Genomic DNA, 18,913 nt, shown 5'->3' with positions numbered 1-18,913 from the left:
TCAAGACTTGAAGAAACCCAAGCCGAGCTTCTTTGTCGATTTGAGTTCCTTGTCTAGCTGCTTCTGCTTAGCTTTCAATTCGACTTTGCGTTTCTTTTGTTCATCTTTTTCCGCTCGTTTTGCTTCTTTCTCATCTCTCGGCATCTTCACCGCACTCGCCGTTGATGCAGACCGCGGCGCTGCTGTCATGCTCAGTTCTGAAGGTAAAGCTTGGGGCGTGCTGTGCTGTTGTGGCGTTGTGCTGCCCGAACGCATCAATTTCGACAGCCGCTTAGGCCCATTGGAAGCCTTTGTGCTCTTGCTGCTCGTCTCGGATAACGCAATTGAGCTTGTGGATGCTGCTGGACTCGAACCGCTTGGATAGGTCTTGGGTGAGGTGTCAGTACCGAGCAAATTCGTCTCTGGGCTGCTGGAGGTCTTCGACTGCTTTTCTTCGCTTTCACTCCGCTTGCCTCTGAGTGACGAGATCCAATTGCGTGAGCCGACGGCGCTGTTCGAGTTGCTAACCGTAGAGGGCAGCAGTACACCCGACGCCGATCGATCCCGCCCGCGTAAGTCCCTGCTTGGATCGGGCAAAGGTGTGTCAGGGGCGATGGCTGGCACGATAGCGGGTGTCAACTCGGGCTCATTTGGCTGAGTCGGGAGGCTGGGTGTCGAAGACAGAGAAGCCGCGCCAATATCGAACACTATGTCTTTGCGAGGCTGCTGGGCATTGTCGACAGCATTGACAAGCTCCTCGCCGAATGTGCTTACAGCCAGAGCATGGACGTCGAGTTCTGCTGCTTGGTAGAACAGCACGTATGCACCACCCGATGCCGTTCCGCCCCCGAAGAAGGTCTGAATCTCTGCTTCATTGACCAGGGTGACGCTGTCGTCATCAAACAGAAGCCAACGTGAGCCTGTTCGAAGAACTGTTACGTAATGACCATGATGAGGTCCGATGCCAATGTGAACCACGATGGCGAAGAGCTCGTACAGCCTGTCGGCATCCTTTGCATCGTCGGCTGTATTGAAGAGTCTCAGCTCGAGTGGAAAGACGACACGATAGCCAAGCTTGACATGTCGACCTAGATTTTCTTGATATTTGAATCTCTTGAGATGTAATGCCAGTACGTTTGGTAGTTCTTTGACTTTCATCCTGCGCGTCAGGTGGAGATTCAGTGACTTCTCTATGAACCCGTCCCGGGCTAGCTGACCGTTTCTCTGCCTCTTGCAAGCTGCCGCAGTGATCGCAAGAGAATTTATTCCGCGAGCAGAGCATTTCCGACGCGCTGAATTGCCGTAAGCATGCAGAGATCGAGCTATTCTGTTCAATATCGATCGAGAGATCCAAAAAGGCCTCGTCACGGCTCGTGACCTGCGGCGTGTGTCAGCTCCGATCATGGTGTACCGGATGCCGACTGACAGTCTCGCAAGTCAGACACCGAGTTTCGTTGGTCAAGAGGCCCGCAAACAGGCTGTGTATGAATGTCGATGATCGATTAGCCAGCTCGCCATCTGGCCGGGTGAACCCTGCGTTCGTACTATGTCAGCGCATGTGCCCATCGAGTGCTTCAATGGCACCTTTCGCTCGTTCCTCAACATCTTCCGAGACGGTATTGATGAGATAGTTGAGGAATTCGTGGGCGTCTTGGTGCATCGTGCTCCGGAAAAGCTCGTTCTCTCTCTTGAGCTGGGTGATGAAGGCTTGGGGCGCGACAGTACCTAGGGCTTTAGGCTGCGAGGATATTGCTACAAACAGATCTCGCAATGCAGTGTAGAGTGTTGGTGCTTGAAGTACTTTCTGATCTGACGCGGCTACATTCTGAAGAGCTTGGCTGGTCAGAGGGACATTCAAAGACGATCCACTTGGCTTCGTCGGTGAGGCCGGCGTACTGGCAGTGGCATGAGCGGATTGCGCTGCGGTCGACAGACTGGCGAATGAGGGCGCTGTACTCGGTCGTGGCGTGCCTGATGACGATTGTTTTGCTAGGTCCGTGCCGGACGCTGATGACTTGCGCGCGAAAGCAGCAGATAGAGCAGAGCGGCCAGAGGAGGTGCCTGGCCGGGCGAGGGCGGCTTTGCGCTGGCGCTCGAGCTCTGCTAAACGCTCGCGATCTACAACGGACGCGCTCGACTGTGACCGTTTGCCGAACGAGGCTTCCGAGAAGGCAACGTCTGCATCGTTTGTCAAGGTACGGGCTCTGCTTGGGTCGGAAGACTCTGCGTCGAGCTGGGACGTTACGTTCAGTGTCTCTTGCGGGCGTTGTTTCAACTGTACTTGATATTGCTCTAGACGGGCAAACTGGATGAGGAGCTCTCTGAAAGGCTTGCAGAAATAGAGCGCTTGTAGCACCGAATTAGCGTAACTGTGGGTGTTTGAGCGACTGCTACATTGCCTGTCCAGATATCACTCACCAGGTGTTACCAAACTGCAGTCGCCAGCCGGAGACAGCGCACGTCAGCTCGAGCCTTTCCTTCAGAGCCAGCGCAAGGACTGACGTTCTCCATGCCAAAGTAGGTTTCACCTGTCGTCTCCCACCATTCCCTCTTGCTCTCGTGTTCGTCTTGTGCAGCACTCCCAGCGTCCTTGCTGACGTTCATCCATCTTAGTACGTTCATCGCTGGGGTCCCTGTCCTCCTTCGCTGGCATTTCTCCCATCATTTTCTCCGCAATTGGAGAGAACCTGTGGGGCACCTATGAAATCTGGCTTTTGGCACTGGCTTACTTTGCAATTGAATCCCATCATCTATCCGTCAGAGACGAGTCTGATCACTGAGCTTCGGCAATCGACTGTCAACTCAAACCAGGGTCCCGACGAACATTCGCCTCACTCGAAGACATCTTCGTCTGCCCTTCAGTCCCAGAATCGCATCGGACGCAAACGAACACGCTCACAACCATCGGACTGCCCTGGCCGCATTGAAAGCAATGGCACCGAACTACATCCTGGTAGCTGCGCCTGGTTGCTTAAAGAGAACTTAGGATGAGCTCGACGGCACATCGACCGGATTCTATCCACGAAAATCGAGGTTGCAGACAAAGTGGACGAGGGTGTCATCAGCATCATCCCGCTCACGGGAGCCACCCTGCGCGACCTCAAAAACCGCCTCGAGTATTGAACTTCAGGCGAGCCTGCGAGGCGATACCCGAGACGCGCAAAGAAACACATAAAGAACATAGTTGAGCTGCAGAGCAACTGCTGTAAGCCGCGGTAGCTCAGTTGGGAGTAGCACTCCGCTGAAGTCATTGAGGAGGCAATACGGAGAGGTCACAGGGTCGAGACCTGTTCGCGGCAAATTTTTGGCCCTTCTTTTGGCATTCTTACGTGCTCGTAATGACGAGAGGAAGCCGTTGGAGAACTATGTTTTCAGCAAAGAAGCCAGCGCCAATAAGTGCCCGTACGATTTCAAAGAATAATTGATAAGTAAACATAAACGTAAATTTTGCGAGAGCAAGATTTACCACCTGCGTTCGGTTCGCGCGTGGGCAAAAGTAAAATGAAGTAGATTCTTTGAGGGGACATCGCGGCTCGCTGCCGACATACTCAAGGGCAAATTTGGCTCGCGAATCGACTCTACTATATCCCAAAAATCTACCTTTCGAAATCGTACAGGCCCTTATACCCCAAACGTTCAACTGTCGACATCGTACCGGCCCTGATAGGCACGCGCGAAATGGGAGGAAGTGGTGCATGGCTTGACATCGATAGCGCTAATCGCACACAAAGGCAGCTGTCGAAAGTGATGACTCGCAATCCCACTTGCCTGACCTTAGTATGCCCTCGTCCGCTACAAATGTACTACACGACGGCGCTCGTTTTCGAATTGCTGGTGTCTATGCCGTACAAATCGACGAATATGCCTCTAGAGAGCTTTGTCGCTCTGACTACTTTGTCTGGGCTGTATGTCTGCTCAAGCGGTCGGGGACTCAGGCTTGCCAGCATGGACAATTCTCTATAGCTCCCAGCGTGTCCAGAGCTATCGAGATCAGCTGCCCAATTTCGAGACGACACACAGCAAGAGATCGACCTAGTGGCTGACATCGACTCGCGTCATGCTCTTTCGCAAGAGATTTAGGAACATGGTGCTGCGATGCGAGAAGCTCTGATTGCGATTCGAGGACGTGCCAGTAGCAAAAGGCCGAGCAGCAGGTCGCCAATCTCGTCGGAGCTGCCGAGGTCTGCTGACATTGATGTTATGATCTTCTAGTCCTGCCAGCATTGGTACGATCAGTCTATCCATCCCGCATCGTGGGCTTATACTCGAAAGAGCCTCAACGCTGCAAAACATGCTTATGCTCGCTTTGATGAAAGACTGAGACCCTGCACGATCAATTTCTGCCGGGCTTGAAACTGCATATTCGAGGCACACTTGCTCCCTATTGCAAAAGTCTGTCAGCAGCATAGGTGAACAATAGACTTGCGGCAGGCTCGCAATGCCGCCATCCGACTTTCTTCTGCTCTCACCAATACTTTGCGAGCTCGCGTCGTCACAAGGTATTGAAGAAGAGCTAGAATCGTGTTTGCAAATCTTGATCAGACAATCTCAGCCAAGACCGAAAGCGTCAGCATCAGACAAGTCCTGAACGACGTTGTTATTCAACATTAATAAGCATGAGATCTGCTCTGCTCGTCGGGTCAAAGAGCCTCTGGGGTATCCCTGGCCGGACCGCCACGTAGGCCACTCACATTGTGCCGTCGATGGACTACGCTTGCTATGAAATTGTCGCAGTGCCCAAGACCCTCTATCGCGTTGTTGAAGGGTCGATTGATCTCTTCATCTCGACAGACAGTATTGTTACAATATAGAGTATCAGTACCGTCAAAGACACGCGCTCATGCATGCACAGACTATGCCAAGCCTGCAGCACCTTGCCAAGACTGCAGCGCCTTGAGCCTCGGCGTCACCGCGACCGAGCTGTAACAGTATGGAGACGATCGAGATGTGCTCCACATCATCGGAAGCATGCTCTGACTCGCCCAACCTATTCTCATTGCTCCTTGTCCTGCATACACTGCTCGCGCGAGACGACCATCACTGTTAGTATCCGCTCCATCCGAGACAGTGCCCAAGAGCTGTACAGACAGCGTCACATTGCCTCGTGACCGACAGAGATCATGCTCGGCGTCTGAGCAGCTTATCAAATCAATCAAGCAGTGCATGAGGCTCCAGCAACCCAAAGTGACTGCGCTCAAAGTATAGTCGGCTCGCCGCCACAGTCTCAAATCTTGAGTCTCGGTCATGATCACTTTAAGAGACTCGTTCAGTGCGACTGCATCCTCAAATGAGCGCCAATGAGCTCTAGTTCATCACTTTGCCGAAACATGCGCTGCAGCCTACTGTGTCACTCTTGCAAGTGCGCGATAGAATTCACTAGTTACGAAACATATTGGCGTCAATTTCGCTCAAGCACCCTTGACATAAGTATACTGATGCATCATTATTTATTGTCGGCCAGAACGACATGCACCAAGCCATCAAAACAGCCTAAGCGCTCGTGAAAGAACGTCAGATTACCCAAAGCCTTGTCCTTCAGCTACTCGCCATAACCGCAAATTGCGTATGCTGACCGTGATTCAGCTCAGCCCTTCTGTGGCGGACAAATCAGACGGATAGACGCCCGCTTGTTCGATGTCACTAGTCCCAAAACTTTCATATTTCGGTGACCAATTCTACATAGCTATGTATGCTTATGATCCGAGTGGCGAAAGTGCCCGTCTAGCTCAGGGGTAGAGCGCGCCACTCGTACCTGGTGAACTATGGTGAGGTCTGCTGTTCGATTCAGCAGACGGGCATTTTGCTGCCGCTCCAGGCCTATCCTTTTGCTGCCCGCCTTCGTGCCAGGCATGTCTTCTTTGTCGCTACATCCGCTATGTGTCGCCAGCAAGAGAGCGGGGCACTTTGTTGGACCTGAGCAGCTGACGACGGCCGGCGACCGTACGCGCAAATATAAAAGCTGCTAACTCTGAGCGCCGGTTAGACATGTCAGCGAGTGCGGGTTCGTGGGAGACGCTCAAGCCGGCGTTGTCACCATGGCTGTGTGTACATACGTGTCAACCAAGCTTAATGCTGAGCAGGCATGGCAGGCGAGATGCGGTGGGCGCATTGGGCTTCGAGCAGATGATGCCAGTGCAAGCGTCTGTCATCCCACTGTTTATGCAGCACAAGGATGTCGTTGTCGAGGTCATCATCCCTCCCAAGACCACCAACGTCTCAGCTCATCATTCAGGCATGCAGGCTGTAACGGGCTCTGGCAAGACGCTAGCGTTTGCGATACCGTTACTCGAGGAGATGATGCAGCATCAAGCGATGCTCAAGCCAGGACAAATCGGGGGATTGATCATCTCACCTACTCGGTCAGTCGCGTGCATATCAGCCCTACAAGTCTGACACGCCAGACAGCGAGCTTGCTGTACAGATTCATCAGACAATTGACAACTTGGTCAAGACGCAACCCTCTACGAGCTCAGCGGTTATACCATCTCCTTTGCTGCTCATAGGTGGCATTAAGACGCTGCAAGAGGACCTGTCAGATTTCAGATCACTGAAGCCATCGATCCTAATTGGCACCCCTGGTCGACTTGAGGAATTTCTGCTCGGCTCATCCTCTATTCAGTCCATTAAAGGCAAACCAGCTCGCAAATCTTTCGTCCCGATCGTATCACTTCGAAATCTAGAGATGCTCGTACTTGACGAAGCTGACAGATTGCTCGATCTTGGCTTCGAGGCTGTGTTGACACGACTGCTCGCCAATATGCCGAAACAGCGCCGGACCGGCTTGTTCTCAGCAACAATGACAGACGCACTCGCTGCACTCGTTCGAGTCGGTCTCAGAAATCCTGTCAAGATTGTCGTCAAAGTCGAGGCAAACTCGACCCGAGGCAGCCAGCAAGTCAGGATGCCAGCAAGGCAAGTTTGCATCGTAGGTGTATATGACTGTGCGACTTACAGGAGAGCAGTCTCGAGAACACTTACTGCATCATGAAGCCGTCTCAGAAGCTATGTCAGCTTGTCAGGCGCCTCGCTCGAGCAGACGTCGAGCCTGGCCAAAAGACGATCGTTTATTTCGCTACTTGCGCCTGCGTCGACTACTTTTACAAGGTCCGCTTCCTCCAGTGTGCCTTCCTCACGAGCTCAACTGTCTTTTCAGATTCTACGAGAGCAGGTCGAGCTACAAGAGCTGGCCATCTACTCGCTGCACGGAAAGCAGACTGCTGCCAGGAGAAGCGCGACCTTTGCAGCCTTTGTCGACCTCGACGAAAGCAGAGCAGGTGTCCTGCTCTGTACAGATGTGGCTGCACGAGGTCTCGACCTCCCGCAGCTTGATCAAGTCATCCAATTCGACGCCCCTCAAGATCCAAAGGTTTACAGTCATCGTTGTGGTCGCGCCGCTCGCGCAGGTCGACAAGGCATTGCCTGTATATTTCTCACTACCGGGCGTGAGGAAGAATACATTGGTTGGCTGCATCCCCTAGACTACATCAGGCCCTGATAGGCTAGCAGACTTTTTGCGCGTTCGCAAGATGCCAATGTTGAATTCGACGTATCTGGCAGGCCCTGATAGTGACATCGATAGCGATCAAGCCGCCGATGTATTCAACGAGTCCGTCCGTGCGCTTGTTCGAAAGGATAGAGCGCTACACGAGCAAGCGGTGCGAGCGTATGTGTCCTTTGTCCGCGCCTATTCGAAACACGAGGCTTCATTCATCTTCAAGCTGTCCGAGATCGACTTGCCCGGACTCGCAATGTCGTACGGCCTTTTGCGTCTACCGAAGATGCCCGAGCTCAAGGGTTGCGAACTTGCGTCATGGCACCCGATCGAGCTGGATGTGCGTGCTGCCATTTGCTTCTGCAGTCGTCCTGACTCGCATACAGTGGGATCATTACGCTTATGCAGACAGGGAGCGCGAACAACGCCGTCTCGAGGAGCTCAAAAGTGAGAGCAATAGGCGGCAGCCGTTGCGAGCTGCAAGCGGGCGCGTAGACAAAAAGCAACAACACGAGCCATGGTCGAAGAAGCTAGCCAAAAAGGCAAGGCAGCTGCCGAAGCCAGCACAAGGGGGACATGACGAGCAGGTCCAGCTTGGCGTCACGCGTGCCGAGCTCGTCGCTACCAAATCACCAGGGGCTGACTCGAAGCCTGCGATCAAACGGAAGACAGACGCTCCTTCGAGTGACAGTGCCTCGGATGACAGTGAGGGTTCTGGGGACGAGCCAAAGCGGCGTTTGCTGGCTAAGCGCAAAGCCAAGAAATCGAAGAAGCCTGCGCGGGCCTGCTTTAACGATCTCGAGTAGGAGCAGCAAACAATGCATGCATCGCGTCAAAGTCGAGCTCCGAGCGCTATGAGCTATTAGCTATCAGGTACATTTTCAGGCTCCGAATGCCGGATCCTGATTTGTGCGCTTCAGCTTGTGCGCGCAGAATTTAGGCGAGAGGCGCATCTGAGATGGGCATCAGGACCGGAGTGCTGCTGTTTGCTAGCTCCTTCCTGCTCGGTGCATTCTTTACACACTGGTCAGGTACAACTTGAGCTAAGGCAGCCGACTGTCGAGTCGTTGATGATCCAAGACAGTGGATTACAAAACACTCTGGACGAGCAAGCTGCTCGATTCATCAGTCAAGTCTGCACACATCTACTATCATGACTTGGTGAGGGCACCAGCATGGGTCAGCCTCATCCTATACGGCGTCTCCGTGCTCGGCTTGGGCTCCACGCTCGCAAAGATGGTAGAGATGAACCAGTCAACGCTCCTCTTCGACGGAGCCAGCCTATGTCAGTCGATCTGGCGCTCGAGGAACTGATGCTCAACAGACTCGTGAGCAGTCCTCCAGCTGACCACGCTCGCCACGTATCACTTTGACATCCGCAACGGTAAGTCTAGTCTCGATCCTCTGTGAGCTATAATCTAACAGACTGCAGCCTTTGACTTGCTTCCGCCGCTCTCAGCAGGATCAGCAGCGAGTGCAGCCCTCGTTGGCGTACTCAAGGAGCTAGCGAGCGCTCATACCATCATTGCAGTCGCTCTGACGGGCGTCATCGGGCTTCAGGCGGGTCAGTTTTACGCGGACAAGGTACCCCCGACGGTGCCTCAGTCGACAGCGTCATCCGTGCCTACTTCGCCCGTCCAGCCGAGTACACCGAACATGCCCTCTTCGCCGCGAAAACGAAAGTAGACATTGTAGGGTCATGCATTCAGGACATGCTCATAATAGACCTCGATCTTCCTCGAAGAAACGCTTTCGGTGGTCGGACAGGCGCCGACATATCTTGATACTCGAGCCAGACGCGCAGCTCCTCTCTCGGTACAGGCTTGATATCTCTCGAAACGATAAGTAGTACGCCCATGACGATGAGCACGCCGGCAAAGCAGCCTGTCGTTAGCACTGCTCAATTCCCGTAGCCTCTGCCTCGCGTTGACTTACTATGCCCAACACCACTGGCCCATGCGCGTGAGCCCGAGCCAGGAGCGACATCCCGCAACTCGCCTGCCGAATAAGGGCGGCCTCGCATGCGACTTATACTGTGACCGTTGCCTAGTATATAAGTTTAGAGCCCTAGCGCCGCAACGGCATACGTTTCCACCAGCCTTGTCACAGCTGTGGCGAGCAGAGCAAGCCATGCGCCAGCAGAAAGTACGACGATTGGCTGCATCAGCCATATCGGTCGATTACGCCCACACCAGTGACTGATATCTGACCGTAAGCCGAGAATCAGAACGAGCACGATGACTTGCGCGACTGTGCTGCCGAGTGCTAAACTTGCCGTCGTTCACTCGTATGTGGGCAGTCTGGGTGGTCGCATGGACTGTTCCGCGAGTAGATGGCCATACAAACAAGGCAGAGGTGCAATTATGGAAGCTCGCAGCCGACTCAGTAGCAGCGCATTATCACATTGACCTGTCGGACGGAACCGAAATTTGGCGCTCTCTTTCTGTGCAGTCGCTGCCATGCTTTGCAAAGACCGAACGATGCGTCGGCAGCAAGCATTCAGAGCAGGTCCAGACTGGCTCAGTCAGACAATGCGAGTTCAGGCTGGATCAGATCAAGCAGGTCTAGACTAGCGAGCTTCTCTCGGCAAGCAGCGAGCATTGGCGCAGAAGGTAGCTTGCATGCATTGGGTGTACAGAGCACAGACATGATCGATCAAAAGTCGCCGAACCAGGACGACTTCAGCCGATATTTGTAAGGGATATTGCGCCTCATACGGTCTGCAGCATCACGAGGCTTACCAAAGCGCCCGTCTGCTGCATATGCGCCTCTCTTGCTCGCCTCCTTGACGTCTGAAGCCAACTTTTGTATCTGGCGATCGGCTGCCTGAGCGCGCAATCGACGAGCGCTTTCACCCGATTTGGCGTTTTCGCTGCCGTTTGGACTCGTCTGGAATGTTTGCTGACTGCCCTGATCTGCGGCCGGCTGAACCTCGTCCAGTTTTGTGTCATGGGGGAGCTGCTCTTCGAGCGGTTTCGAAGGATCAGTTGGTGGCAGACCTTGGGCTTTGAGATCAGCATCTGCTTCTGCTCGCTCAATCGCTTCATGTCTCGTAAAGTGTTCCAGGTCCTCTTTGTGAGTGTAAGCGCCCTCTTCTTGGGTGTCCGGCGTGTTGTGGTAGAGCTCCTCGTGGTGTAAGTAGTACTCGCCCTCGACATCTGCCCGGCGCGTCAGCAGAAGGTACAGCTCGGGCAGCCGTCAAGCAGACCATAGTGATGCCCGAGACCTTCCTCCTTGAAGTCAGGCAAGCCCTCCTTGCCGACGCTGAGGAATTCTGCCTTGGTGACGACGCCGTCCTTGTTGAGGTCGAGAGTCGCCATGACTTTGTCCATGATCTCCTTCGCCTTGTCATCGTGCGACCGCTCCTGTTGCTTGCTGGCTGACTTTGATGTCTCATGATGCACGCCATAGAGTGCAGTCAGCTCGTCCTGGTCGAGTATGCCGTCTCTGTTGAGGTCGTGGAGGTGGAAGAAGGATGCTGCCCTGCCAGATCAGTCTACCGTGCCAAAGTGAGTGCCGAGCAAGCCACCTAGATCGAAAGTGTCGATATGATGCTCAGCTGAAGAGCTGCTCGTCAGCTCGCACGTCTGCAAGCATTGAGAGGGACTGACAAGCCATATGTCTTTCAGCATAGCTCGCGTCCCGTTTGGTCTCGCCATGACCTTCTCCGCCGTGGGCAAAGGCTTGCTGAGCCAACACGAGCAGGCATGTGCAGACACACCATCGCGGACGTCGCATCGTCGGACAGCCGAACAAAGAAGTCCTGGCCTAGAGATGCGCGAATGGCGCGAATGGCGCGCGGCAGCTCGACTGTGGGGCCATCGCGGCACTTTGCGTGGGGACGGCCGTCTCGTTGTGACGCGCTCGCGGCTGCATCCAATCGACGAGATCTGGATGTCTCAGATCCTCGTATGGAGAGTACAACATGGCACCGGTGACAGTCTCACTGTTCGGAGTCTTGCATCACCGTGCTATTCTGCTGGCCCGCTCGCTCGCCTCGACTTGCGACGTAATCTGGAGTACACAAAGCGATCACCGCCGACGGAGCGCCTCGAAGCGCTTGGCAAGATCGTCGAGCTTTGCCTGTGCTTCGTCTGGCTTGATTGTCGGCGATGCTGCAGCAGATGGGAGGCTTGTCTTGATGGTGATGGTGGGCCCTTCATCTGCTGGCGCAAGCGCGGGCACCTGCGGCAACTTGACGGCATCCTGGCTGACCCGCGAGGCGATCGAGGGCCTCCCTGGACTTTCCAAAGCAGGCGGCTCCAGAGCCGTCTCGATACCGTATGCCTTGGCAATCTCGAGCAAGTACAAATCGACAAGCTCTCTGCTTGGCGTTTCTACTTTGAGCTTTGCTGTGACCTATCGACGTTTGTCAGATCACGCTCGGCGACTTGTGTAGCATCGCTACGAACACGCTCGGTGACAATGCCGTCGCGATTGTCCATGACGGCCATCGAGTGCTCGCGGCCATATTTCGCCATGAGCAATTCGCGCAATACATGCAGCTCTCTGAGCTCCGTTCTATGAGAAGTCATCAGACTGGCGGTGCGCGTCGTGCGAGATGAGCACGCACCTCGGTGCAGCATAGATGATGCCATTGACTGCCTCTGCTATGCCCGCGTCGACTTCTCTGAGCAGGTCGCACACTAAATCAGCTGAATCGCGCGCGTCCATGCGAGATGTACCGCTGAGTTTCGAGAAGTCCGAACCGAGCAGTGAGAAGCTCGCAGTAGAGGTCCATAAGCTCAAGCAGCTCTATAGAGATGTCGTTGGCGATGACGGTCTCTGTGCGTATCCCTAACGTGCCAGATTGAGCGAACACTCAAGCTGAGCGAACGCTATCGTACTGGCAGACTCCATCTTGCCTCTCTCGAGCAGCGTCGCAATCTCCCTCCTCGACTTCTTTGACAAAACTTCCTGCTTGGCCGCAAGCATTCTCGAACGCTGACTAGCCAGTCTGCAGGAGGGATGAGCGGTCTTGCATGCTCCGCGTATGGGGGGCTTGCTTCAGCTGTACTTTCGTCCTCGCCGGATTGAACACCATTTCGCTTGCTTGACCACTGACTCGTCGCTGCAGAGGCACGATAGCTGTGACGTCACACGTCGCTATGAGGGATCAGGTCAGAGGTAGAGACGTCAGCGCATTGGGCGGCAGGACGTGAAAACTTTAGACGCGCTCGTGTGATATCGCGCGCTTATCAGCCTTGATCGGTATGCGTGAAGCGAGCACCAATCCTTCTGATGAGGAGAGTGCCTTTGCACATGCGAATGAACGGGTTCTGTATTTGAGACTTAAAACAGCCTGGAGAGAGGTCTAGCGGGCAATGCCCCGCATTGCTTGTGGTTCGTCGAGCTTACATTGTCATGGTCATTTGCATGGTAGACAGGTCAGAAGGCTGATATCCAAAGATCATCCTGGAAGCGACACATGCCTAGGCGAGGGCCTTCGTAGGCTTTGTCCAGGGCTCGCACCGGCTGAGATCCACTGAGCGCGTCAAGCAAATCAGCGCTACCATCGCGATCACGCTTCGTCAGGGATCAGCGCTTCGGCATCGCGGCCAGGCACGCTGCAGCACAGGCAGGGACAATGCGGCGACAGTCTGTCAGGCTACAATAAGGAGCTTGCGCCGAGATTGACCCGATATGGTGGTCGCCTCTGTAAGTAGCCTCGATGTTATCTCCAGAGAAGAGCCAGTCGAGAGACTGGTCAAGCAGGGAGGCAGCGTCCGACTGAGGTGACGGAGGGCTTGCAGAGAGCAGACTTTTACCAGTCTGCCAGCTTACTGCATCCCATCATCGTGGGCGGACCGGCCATCGTGTTTGTGTTTGTGTACCTGCGATTGGCCAGCAATAAGACCCTCGCACCGACGACGGTCTTTAGCTTGCTCGTCAACGTCGCCCTAGGCTCGACGCTGTCTCGCATCATCACCCAGCCTGCCTTGGATCTCACGCGCGGCATCATCAGCATCATCGTCATCTTATTATTCGAGTATGCGTCCAGCTGGCTCATCTCCGTCACGCCGGCATTCAGCTACATCTTCAAGAGTCCTCCGCTTCTCTGCGTCTTCAAGGGTGTCATCCAGTCAAAGGCCATCAAAGCGAACAGGATAGCGCCCAGTGGAGTCTACCAGGGCTTGCGATCCCAGGGGTTCGCACGGCTGTGCGACGTAGAGGCGCTCGTGCTGGAAGGGTCGGGATCATGGTCAGTCATCAAGCGCCTGCCCGATAATGATCCACCATCGGACACATTGTTGAAAGTGCCGGGCTATGCGGAAGCCTTTGCGGCCTACGAAGCTGCTCTGGACCGTCCTGACCCACAGTACGTCTAGTGCTGGGCTCAGACGACAGAAGATCTGATTCGCTGTCGGACAGAGTACTAGAGGAAGCGAGAAGGAACGTTGCTCTGCCCGTAGGCATGCGCGAGACGGGTGGCAAAGTGAGCCAACTCGTCGCGCCTTCAGCCGGCCTAGTCGACGGTCAGTGAGTGCTAGCACGCGCAGTCACTTGCCCGCGTAGCAGCGATTGGTGCATGATGTTGCTTATACACGTCCCCTTCGACAACGTCCCTGTGTATCTCGTGCTCATTGCAAATATTTGCCTGCTCCCTCCATTCGGGCGACTCAGATCTTTTTGACATCGCGCTGATCGCTGAGCGCTGATCATTCATTGGCGCCCTGGCCGGCGTATGGCGACGGATGATGGCTATGTGCACGAGCTGGCCATCTCGCTCTCTCGGGAGATCAACCTGGTCAATCCCAACGATCTCCTCGCCCGACGGGTCATCTCCCTCGCTCACACGCTGCCAAGTCAAGCCGAGTTTGTCAAAGCAGCTCAGACGTTCGGCAGGTTCAACAAGTCGGACTATCTCCACACTCTCTACAATGAGATCAGGGGCCGCAAGCAGATGAACATCAACATCGCCTCGGACGATGATGCTGATGTCCTCATGCCTCCCCCTGCCCGTCCTGGTGGACTGTCACTCCACGAATCATCACCGCCCTCGACGGCCTCAAGGTCAGGCCTTGTCACCGGCACCGGCCTCAAGCATGCCTACCAGCCCAACACACCCTCTGGACAATCGAGGCTGGGACTGGAGAGGCTTGCAGCAGAGAAACGGAGGGAGAGAGATCTTTCTGCGCTCTTGGGTACCAATGCCGACGCTTCATCGTCCGCATCTGCCCCCTCGGTCAACAAGCGAGCTCGCGTGGACTCCGACCACCTGAGGCGCAGACTGGACGACACGCCTTCGCATGGTCCAGGTCTGTCCGACAAGGCCAAGCGAGTTCTCGAGGAAAGAAGACGGAATCGGTCAGATCAGTCCGGCCCTGCTCAGCAGTCCTCTCACGGCAAGTCTCCGTGACTGTGCTGATGCATATCGAGCTCATGCGTCTTTGTACAGATCTCGTGGCGGATTCCAAAGACGAACGCAAGAGGCTCGGCCAGGCTCGGCAAGAACTTGCATCATTCCAGAACAGGCTCAACAGAGAGACTTATCCCGACTCGCGCAATCGACAGCGACCGGCAACGAACGGTGACTCGCAGTCAGGCCACCACCACCCTCGAGCTGGCCAGCCCGAAAGAATCGCCAGGAAAAGTCCAGGTCGCGACAGCACGGTCAGGCAGGGCCGCCACGATCAACCCGATGCACCCACGAGAGGTGGCGATACGTCCCGGCGCATCGTTCGCGGCACAGTGGATGATACTCCTTCCTCACTTGCCTCGACTGAAAGCAACATGGCCGCTCTGAACAAGCGCTCGTGGGATTCAACGCCGCTGCGTCCTGGGAAGCGGAATCCACAAGAACCTCGAGAATGGGACACACCCAGGCTGACAACATTGTCAAGACAACGACCAAAAGGCACATCGAGTCGATTTTCGGGCAGCGATTATCCCGAGGAGCAGATTCACGATCGCACCGCAGGCGGACACGAGTGGGAGGAGGAGCAGATGCGTCTCGACCGCGACTGGTATTCTTTCGACGAGGCGGGCGTCACTGCAGGCGATGAGGCCACCAACCCTTTTGCTTCTTACGAAGAGCAGGAAGCAGATCTTGAGAAAGAAAAGGCATCCCAACTCAGCGCCAAAGGTCTTGCCAAGCGCATGAGTGCCAAGCAGGCTCAGTATCAGCAAGATAACGAGGCTTGGGAAAGTAACCGACTTATGCAGTCCGGTCTTGGCGGCAGGCGTAAGATGGACCTCGATTTTGATGACGACGAGGAAAGCAAAGTGCACCTCCTCGTTCACGATCTCAAGCCACCCTTCCTCGATGGTCGAATGGCCTACACAAAGCAGCTCGATCCCGTCAATCCTATACGAGATCCGACATCTGATATGGCCGTATTCAGCAAGAAGGGCAGCTTGCTCGTCAGAGAGATCAGAGAGCAGCGCGAGCGACAAAAGGCAGCTGCAAAGGCAGCTCAGATTGCAGGAACTACACTTGGCAACCTGACTGGCGTTGAAGAAAAGGCGGAAGAGACAGACGTTCAGAAAGGCGTGTGCCTCGTTCTTCTTCCGTGGCTTTGGGCTGACAAGGGATCCTGACAGTACAAAAGATCCTGGACGAGAAGCCAAAGAACGTTGTCAAGCAAGGTCATGGCGGTCCAGGACAGATGAAAGTCGAGGATGAGGCTAGCGATGCACGCAACTACAAGAAGGACAGCCAATTTGCTTCTCACCTCAAGACCAATGCGACCGGCAGCAGTGCCTTTTCGCGCAGCAAAACTCTCAAGGAACAGCGGCAATACCTGCCAGCGTTTGCTTGTCGAGAAGAGTTGCTCAAAGTCGTTCGAGAGAATCAGGTGACCATCATCGTTGGCGAGACAGGCTCTGGCAAAACGACACAGCTCGGTCAGTTCTTTCACGAAGAGGGATACACCAAGTTCGGTCGTGTAGGCTGTACCCAACCTCGGCGAGTGGCAGCAATGTCGGTCGCAAAGCGTGTCAGCGAAGAGATGGAAGTCGAGCTCGGTAGAGAAGTTGGCTATGCAATTCGATTCGAGGACTGTACCTCCGAAGATACAGTCATCAAATTTATGACCGATGGCGTTCTCTTGCGAGAGTCTCTGAACGAAGGCGACCTCGACAAGTATTCGGTCATCATACTCGATGAGGCTCACGAGCGATCGCTCAGCACCGATGTCCTAATGGGTCTCTTGCGCAAGATACTCGCCCGTCGACGCGATCTCAAGCTCATCGTTACCTCGGCGACAATGAATGCCGAAAAATTCTCAACCTTTTATGACGGTGCGCCCTGCTATACCATTCCCGGCCGAACGTTCCCTGTCGATGTCCTCTTCAGCAAAACGCCCTGCGAAGATTACGTAGACAGCGCGGTAAAGCAAGCTCTTCAGATACATTTATCTCATGGCAGCGGTGACGTCCTCATCTTCATGACTGGCCAAGAGGACATCGAAGTCACTTGTCAAGTTATAAGTGATAGGCTCGGGCAAGTCGACAACGCGCCTGATCTCGCTGTCTTGCCAATCTATTCTCAGATGCCTGCTGATCTACAAGCAAAGATCTTTGAGCAAACGAATGACGGCCGTCGCAAATGCATCGTCGCTACGAACATCGCCGAAACCTCGTTGACCGTCGATGGCATCATGTTCGTCATCGATAGCGGCTACTCAAAACTCAAGGTGTACAATCCGCGCATCGGCATGGACGCCCTGCAGATTACACCCATCAGTCAAGCCAACGCGAATCAGCGATCTGGCCGTGCCGGTAGGACTGGCAGTGGCACCTGCTTTCGGCTCTACACAGAGACCGCATTCCGCGACGAGCTGCTGGCCAATACGATCCCGGAGATTCAGAGGACGAACCTGGCGAATACGGTCTTACTGCTCAAGTCACTCGGCGTCAAGAATCTGCTCGAATTCGACTTTATGGATCCGCCCCCTCAGCAAGTCCTGACGAATGCAATGTATCAGCTCTGGGTGCTGGGCGCCCTTGATAACGTCGGCGATCTTACGCCGCTCGGCCGTAAGCTCAGTAACTTCCCGATGGAGCCTAGCCTGTCGAAGATGCTCGTCACATCCGTTCATTACAAGTGTTCGTCCGAGATGCTCACTATCGTGTCCATGCTCTCGGTGCCCTCAGTCTTCTATCGGCCGAAAGAGCAGCTGGAGGAGTCAGACGCAGCTCGCGAGAAATTCTTCGTGCCAGAGAGCGATCATCTGACGCTGCTGCATTGCTACACGCAATGGAAGAACAACGGCTTCCGTGACGAATGGGCCTCAAAACATTTCTTACACGCCAAGCTACTTCGCAAGGCCAGGGAGGTGCGAGAGCAGCTTGAGGACATCATGCGGACTGAGCGACTCGAGATCATTGCGTGTGGTACCGACTGGGACGTCATCCGCAAGTCCATTTGCGCAGGTTACTTTCACCAGGCAGCCAAAGCGAAGGGTATTGGAGAGTATGCAAATTGTCGGAGCGGCATACCGATGAATCTGCATCCGACATCGGCGCTCTACGGCCTTGGCTATCAGCCGGAATACATCGTCTTTCACGAGCTCGTCTTTACAAGCAAGCAGTACATGCAATGTGTCACTGCTGTGGATCCCTTGTACGTCTCTCCGATTGCTCTCGGATGAGGGCTCACAACACGTGCACAGCTGGCTTGCTGAATTGGGTGGCATCTTCTTCTCGGTCAGGCAGCAGAACTTTGGACATCGAGAGGCTCGTGTCGCTGACCGCGAGTTCTCCAAGAAGAGCGAGCTTGAGCTCGCAATGGCAACAGAGCGCGACCGTGCGGAAGCAGAACGCATGAGGCGTCTGGAAGCGTCTTCAGCAGCCTCTACACCGCGGATAGCAGAGATTGGCGCCCGGACGCCTCTGACGGCGCGAAGAACACCACGGCGCGTCGGCTTGTGATCCACATAGTGAAGCCTGCAATGTTACATGCTTGCGACTTTTTGGATTTGCACAGACTTGCGGCGTCCTTGGAACTCTTCAAACATGACCGGATCAAAGTCGCAATCTGTAATCCGAGGCAAACCGACGGGCGCGATCTTCTTGCAAGCTTCGAAATCGGAAGCGTAATCTGCGATGCTGTCAGCCCTGCTGCTGCGATGCATACATGACTACCCACTCGGTCCGCATAGCATGCGAAAGAGAGACGTCGCATCGAGGAGCGAGTGATGGAACCAGCCCATAGGAACCCTTGCAACGCGCATCAGTCTTCGGCGTCATTGCTGCCCGATCAGGCCTGACCGTAAAATGAGGAATGCAGAACAGCACTCGGCGTCTGCTAGGCTGTCAGCTCTCCTCGCGGTCGGAGCGTGATCCGGCGAACAGATAGGCTCGGCTGGCACGAAATGTGTCATGATCTCCACAGTGACCGTACGGAAGGATGTCGAGTGTTGTTCAGCCGACCAAACCAGATAATCGTTTTCCTGCTGTCCAGATGAGCAGTGCTCGGGTCTATCGAGCAAGACCGAC

At 54.7% G+C, this 18,913-nt stretch overlaps 5 protein-coding genes across 5 annotated transcripts; 3 read left to right on the top strand and 2 right to left on the bottom strand.

Annotated features, from left to right (window-relative positions):
- On the bottom strand, window positions 1-2,601 carry L969DRAFT_49782 (uncharacterized protein; the record flags this gene model as incomplete). The annotated part of the gene is made up of 6 exons (XM_014711757.1): window positions 1-1,138; window positions 1,197-1,357; window positions 1,406-1,512; window positions 1,564-2,348; window positions 2,398-2,411; window positions 2,482-2,601. The coding sequence occupies 6 exons, from the start codon at window positions 2,599-2,601 to the stop codon at window positions 1-3; spliced, it is 2,325 nt and encodes a 774-aa protein (XP_014567243.1).
- A 3,128-nt stretch (window positions 2,602-5,729) lies between these two features.
- Window positions 5,730-8,498, top strand: L969DRAFT_87837 (uncharacterized protein). Its single transcript, XM_014711756.1, has 8 exons — window positions 5,730-6,020; window positions 6,069-6,165; window positions 6,220-6,338; window positions 6,385-6,891; window positions 6,942-7,083; window positions 7,133-7,439; window positions 7,486-7,811; window positions 7,858-8,498. The coding sequence occupies exons 1-8, from the start codon at window positions 5,965-5,967 to the stop codon at window positions 8,275-8,277; spliced, it is 1,974 nt and encodes a 657-aa protein (XP_014567242.1). The 5' UTR covers window positions 5,730-5,964; the 3' UTR covers window positions 8,278-8,498.
- L969DRAFT_94833 (uncharacterized protein) lies at window positions 8,430-9,157 on the top strand (the record flags this gene model as incomplete). The annotated part of the gene is made up of 4 exons (XM_014711755.1): window positions 8,430-8,502; window positions 8,556-8,756; window positions 8,808-8,855; window positions 8,904-9,157. The coding sequence occupies 4 exons, from the start codon at window positions 8,430-8,432 to the stop codon at window positions 9,155-9,157; spliced, it is 576 nt and encodes a 191-aa protein (XP_014567241.1).
- A 969-nt stretch (window positions 9,158-10,126) lies between these two features.
- Window positions 10,127-13,286, bottom strand: L969DRAFT_94832 (uncharacterized protein; the record flags this gene model as incomplete). The annotated part of the gene is made up of 12 exons (XM_014711754.1): window positions 10,127-10,629; window positions 10,680-10,949; window positions 11,001-11,030; window positions 11,083-11,239; window positions 11,315-11,417; window positions 11,508-11,830; window positions 11,884-11,992; window positions 12,045-12,101; window positions 12,157-12,268; window positions 12,319-12,428; window positions 12,478-12,577; window positions 13,256-13,286. 12 exons carry the CDS (start codon window positions 13,284-13,286, stop codon window positions 10,127-10,129), a joined length of 1,905 nt encoding a protein of 634 aa, XP_014567240.1.
- A 4,031-nt stretch (window positions 13,287-17,317) lies between these two features.
- Window positions 17,318-18,860, top strand: L969DRAFT_473643 (uncharacterized protein). The gene is made up of 3 exons (XM_014711753.1): window positions 17,318-18,038; window positions 18,088-18,167; window positions 18,503-18,860. Exons 1-3 carry the CDS (start codon window positions 17,356-17,358, stop codon window positions 18,553-18,555), a joined length of 816 nt encoding a protein of 271 aa, XP_014567239.1. The 5' UTR covers window positions 17,318-17,355; the 3' UTR covers window positions 18,556-18,860.
- Window positions 18,861-18,913: the final 53 nt, after the last annotated feature.

The sequence above is a fragment of the Mixia osmundae genome (assembly GCF_000708205.1).
Source record: "Mixia osmundae IAM 14324 unplaced genomic scaffold scaffold_6, whole genome shotgun sequence".
In the NCBI taxonomy this organism is placed as follows: Eukaryota; Fungi; Basidiomycota; class Mixiomycetes; order Mixiales; family Mixiaceae; genus Mixia; species Mixia osmundae.
Note: the sequence above shows the minus strand (reverse complement) of the source record. Positions and strands in the feature narration are given on the sequence as shown.

Bases quoted from the DNA above. Each gene is read 5' to 3' on its own strand.
- L969DRAFT_473643 (XM_014711753.1), top strand. From the start codon at position 17,356: ATGGATCCGCCCCCTCAGCAAGTCCTGACGAATGCAATGTATCAGCTC. The intron at 18,039-18,087 runs GTACGTCTCTCC...ACACGTGCACAG, and splicing joins GTCACTGCTGTGGATCCCTT to CTGGCTTGCTGAATTGGGTG. The intron at 18,168-18,502 runs GCGAGTTCTCCA...CAAGCTTCGAAA, and splicing joins AGAGGCTCGTGTCGCTGACC to TCGGAAGCGTAATCTGCGAT.
- L969DRAFT_87837 (XM_014711756.1), top strand. From the start codon at position 5,965: ATGTCAGCGAGTGCGGGTTCGTGGGAGACGCTCAAGCCGGCGTTGTCA. The intron at 6,021-6,068 runs GTGTGTACATAC...CAGGCATGGCAG, and splicing joins CCGGCGTTGTCACCATGGCT to GCGAGATGCGGTGGGCGCAT. The intron at 6,892-6,941 runs GCAAGTTTGCAT...ACAGGAGAGCAG, and splicing joins CAAGTCAGGATGCCAGCAAG to TCTCGAGAACACTTACTGCA.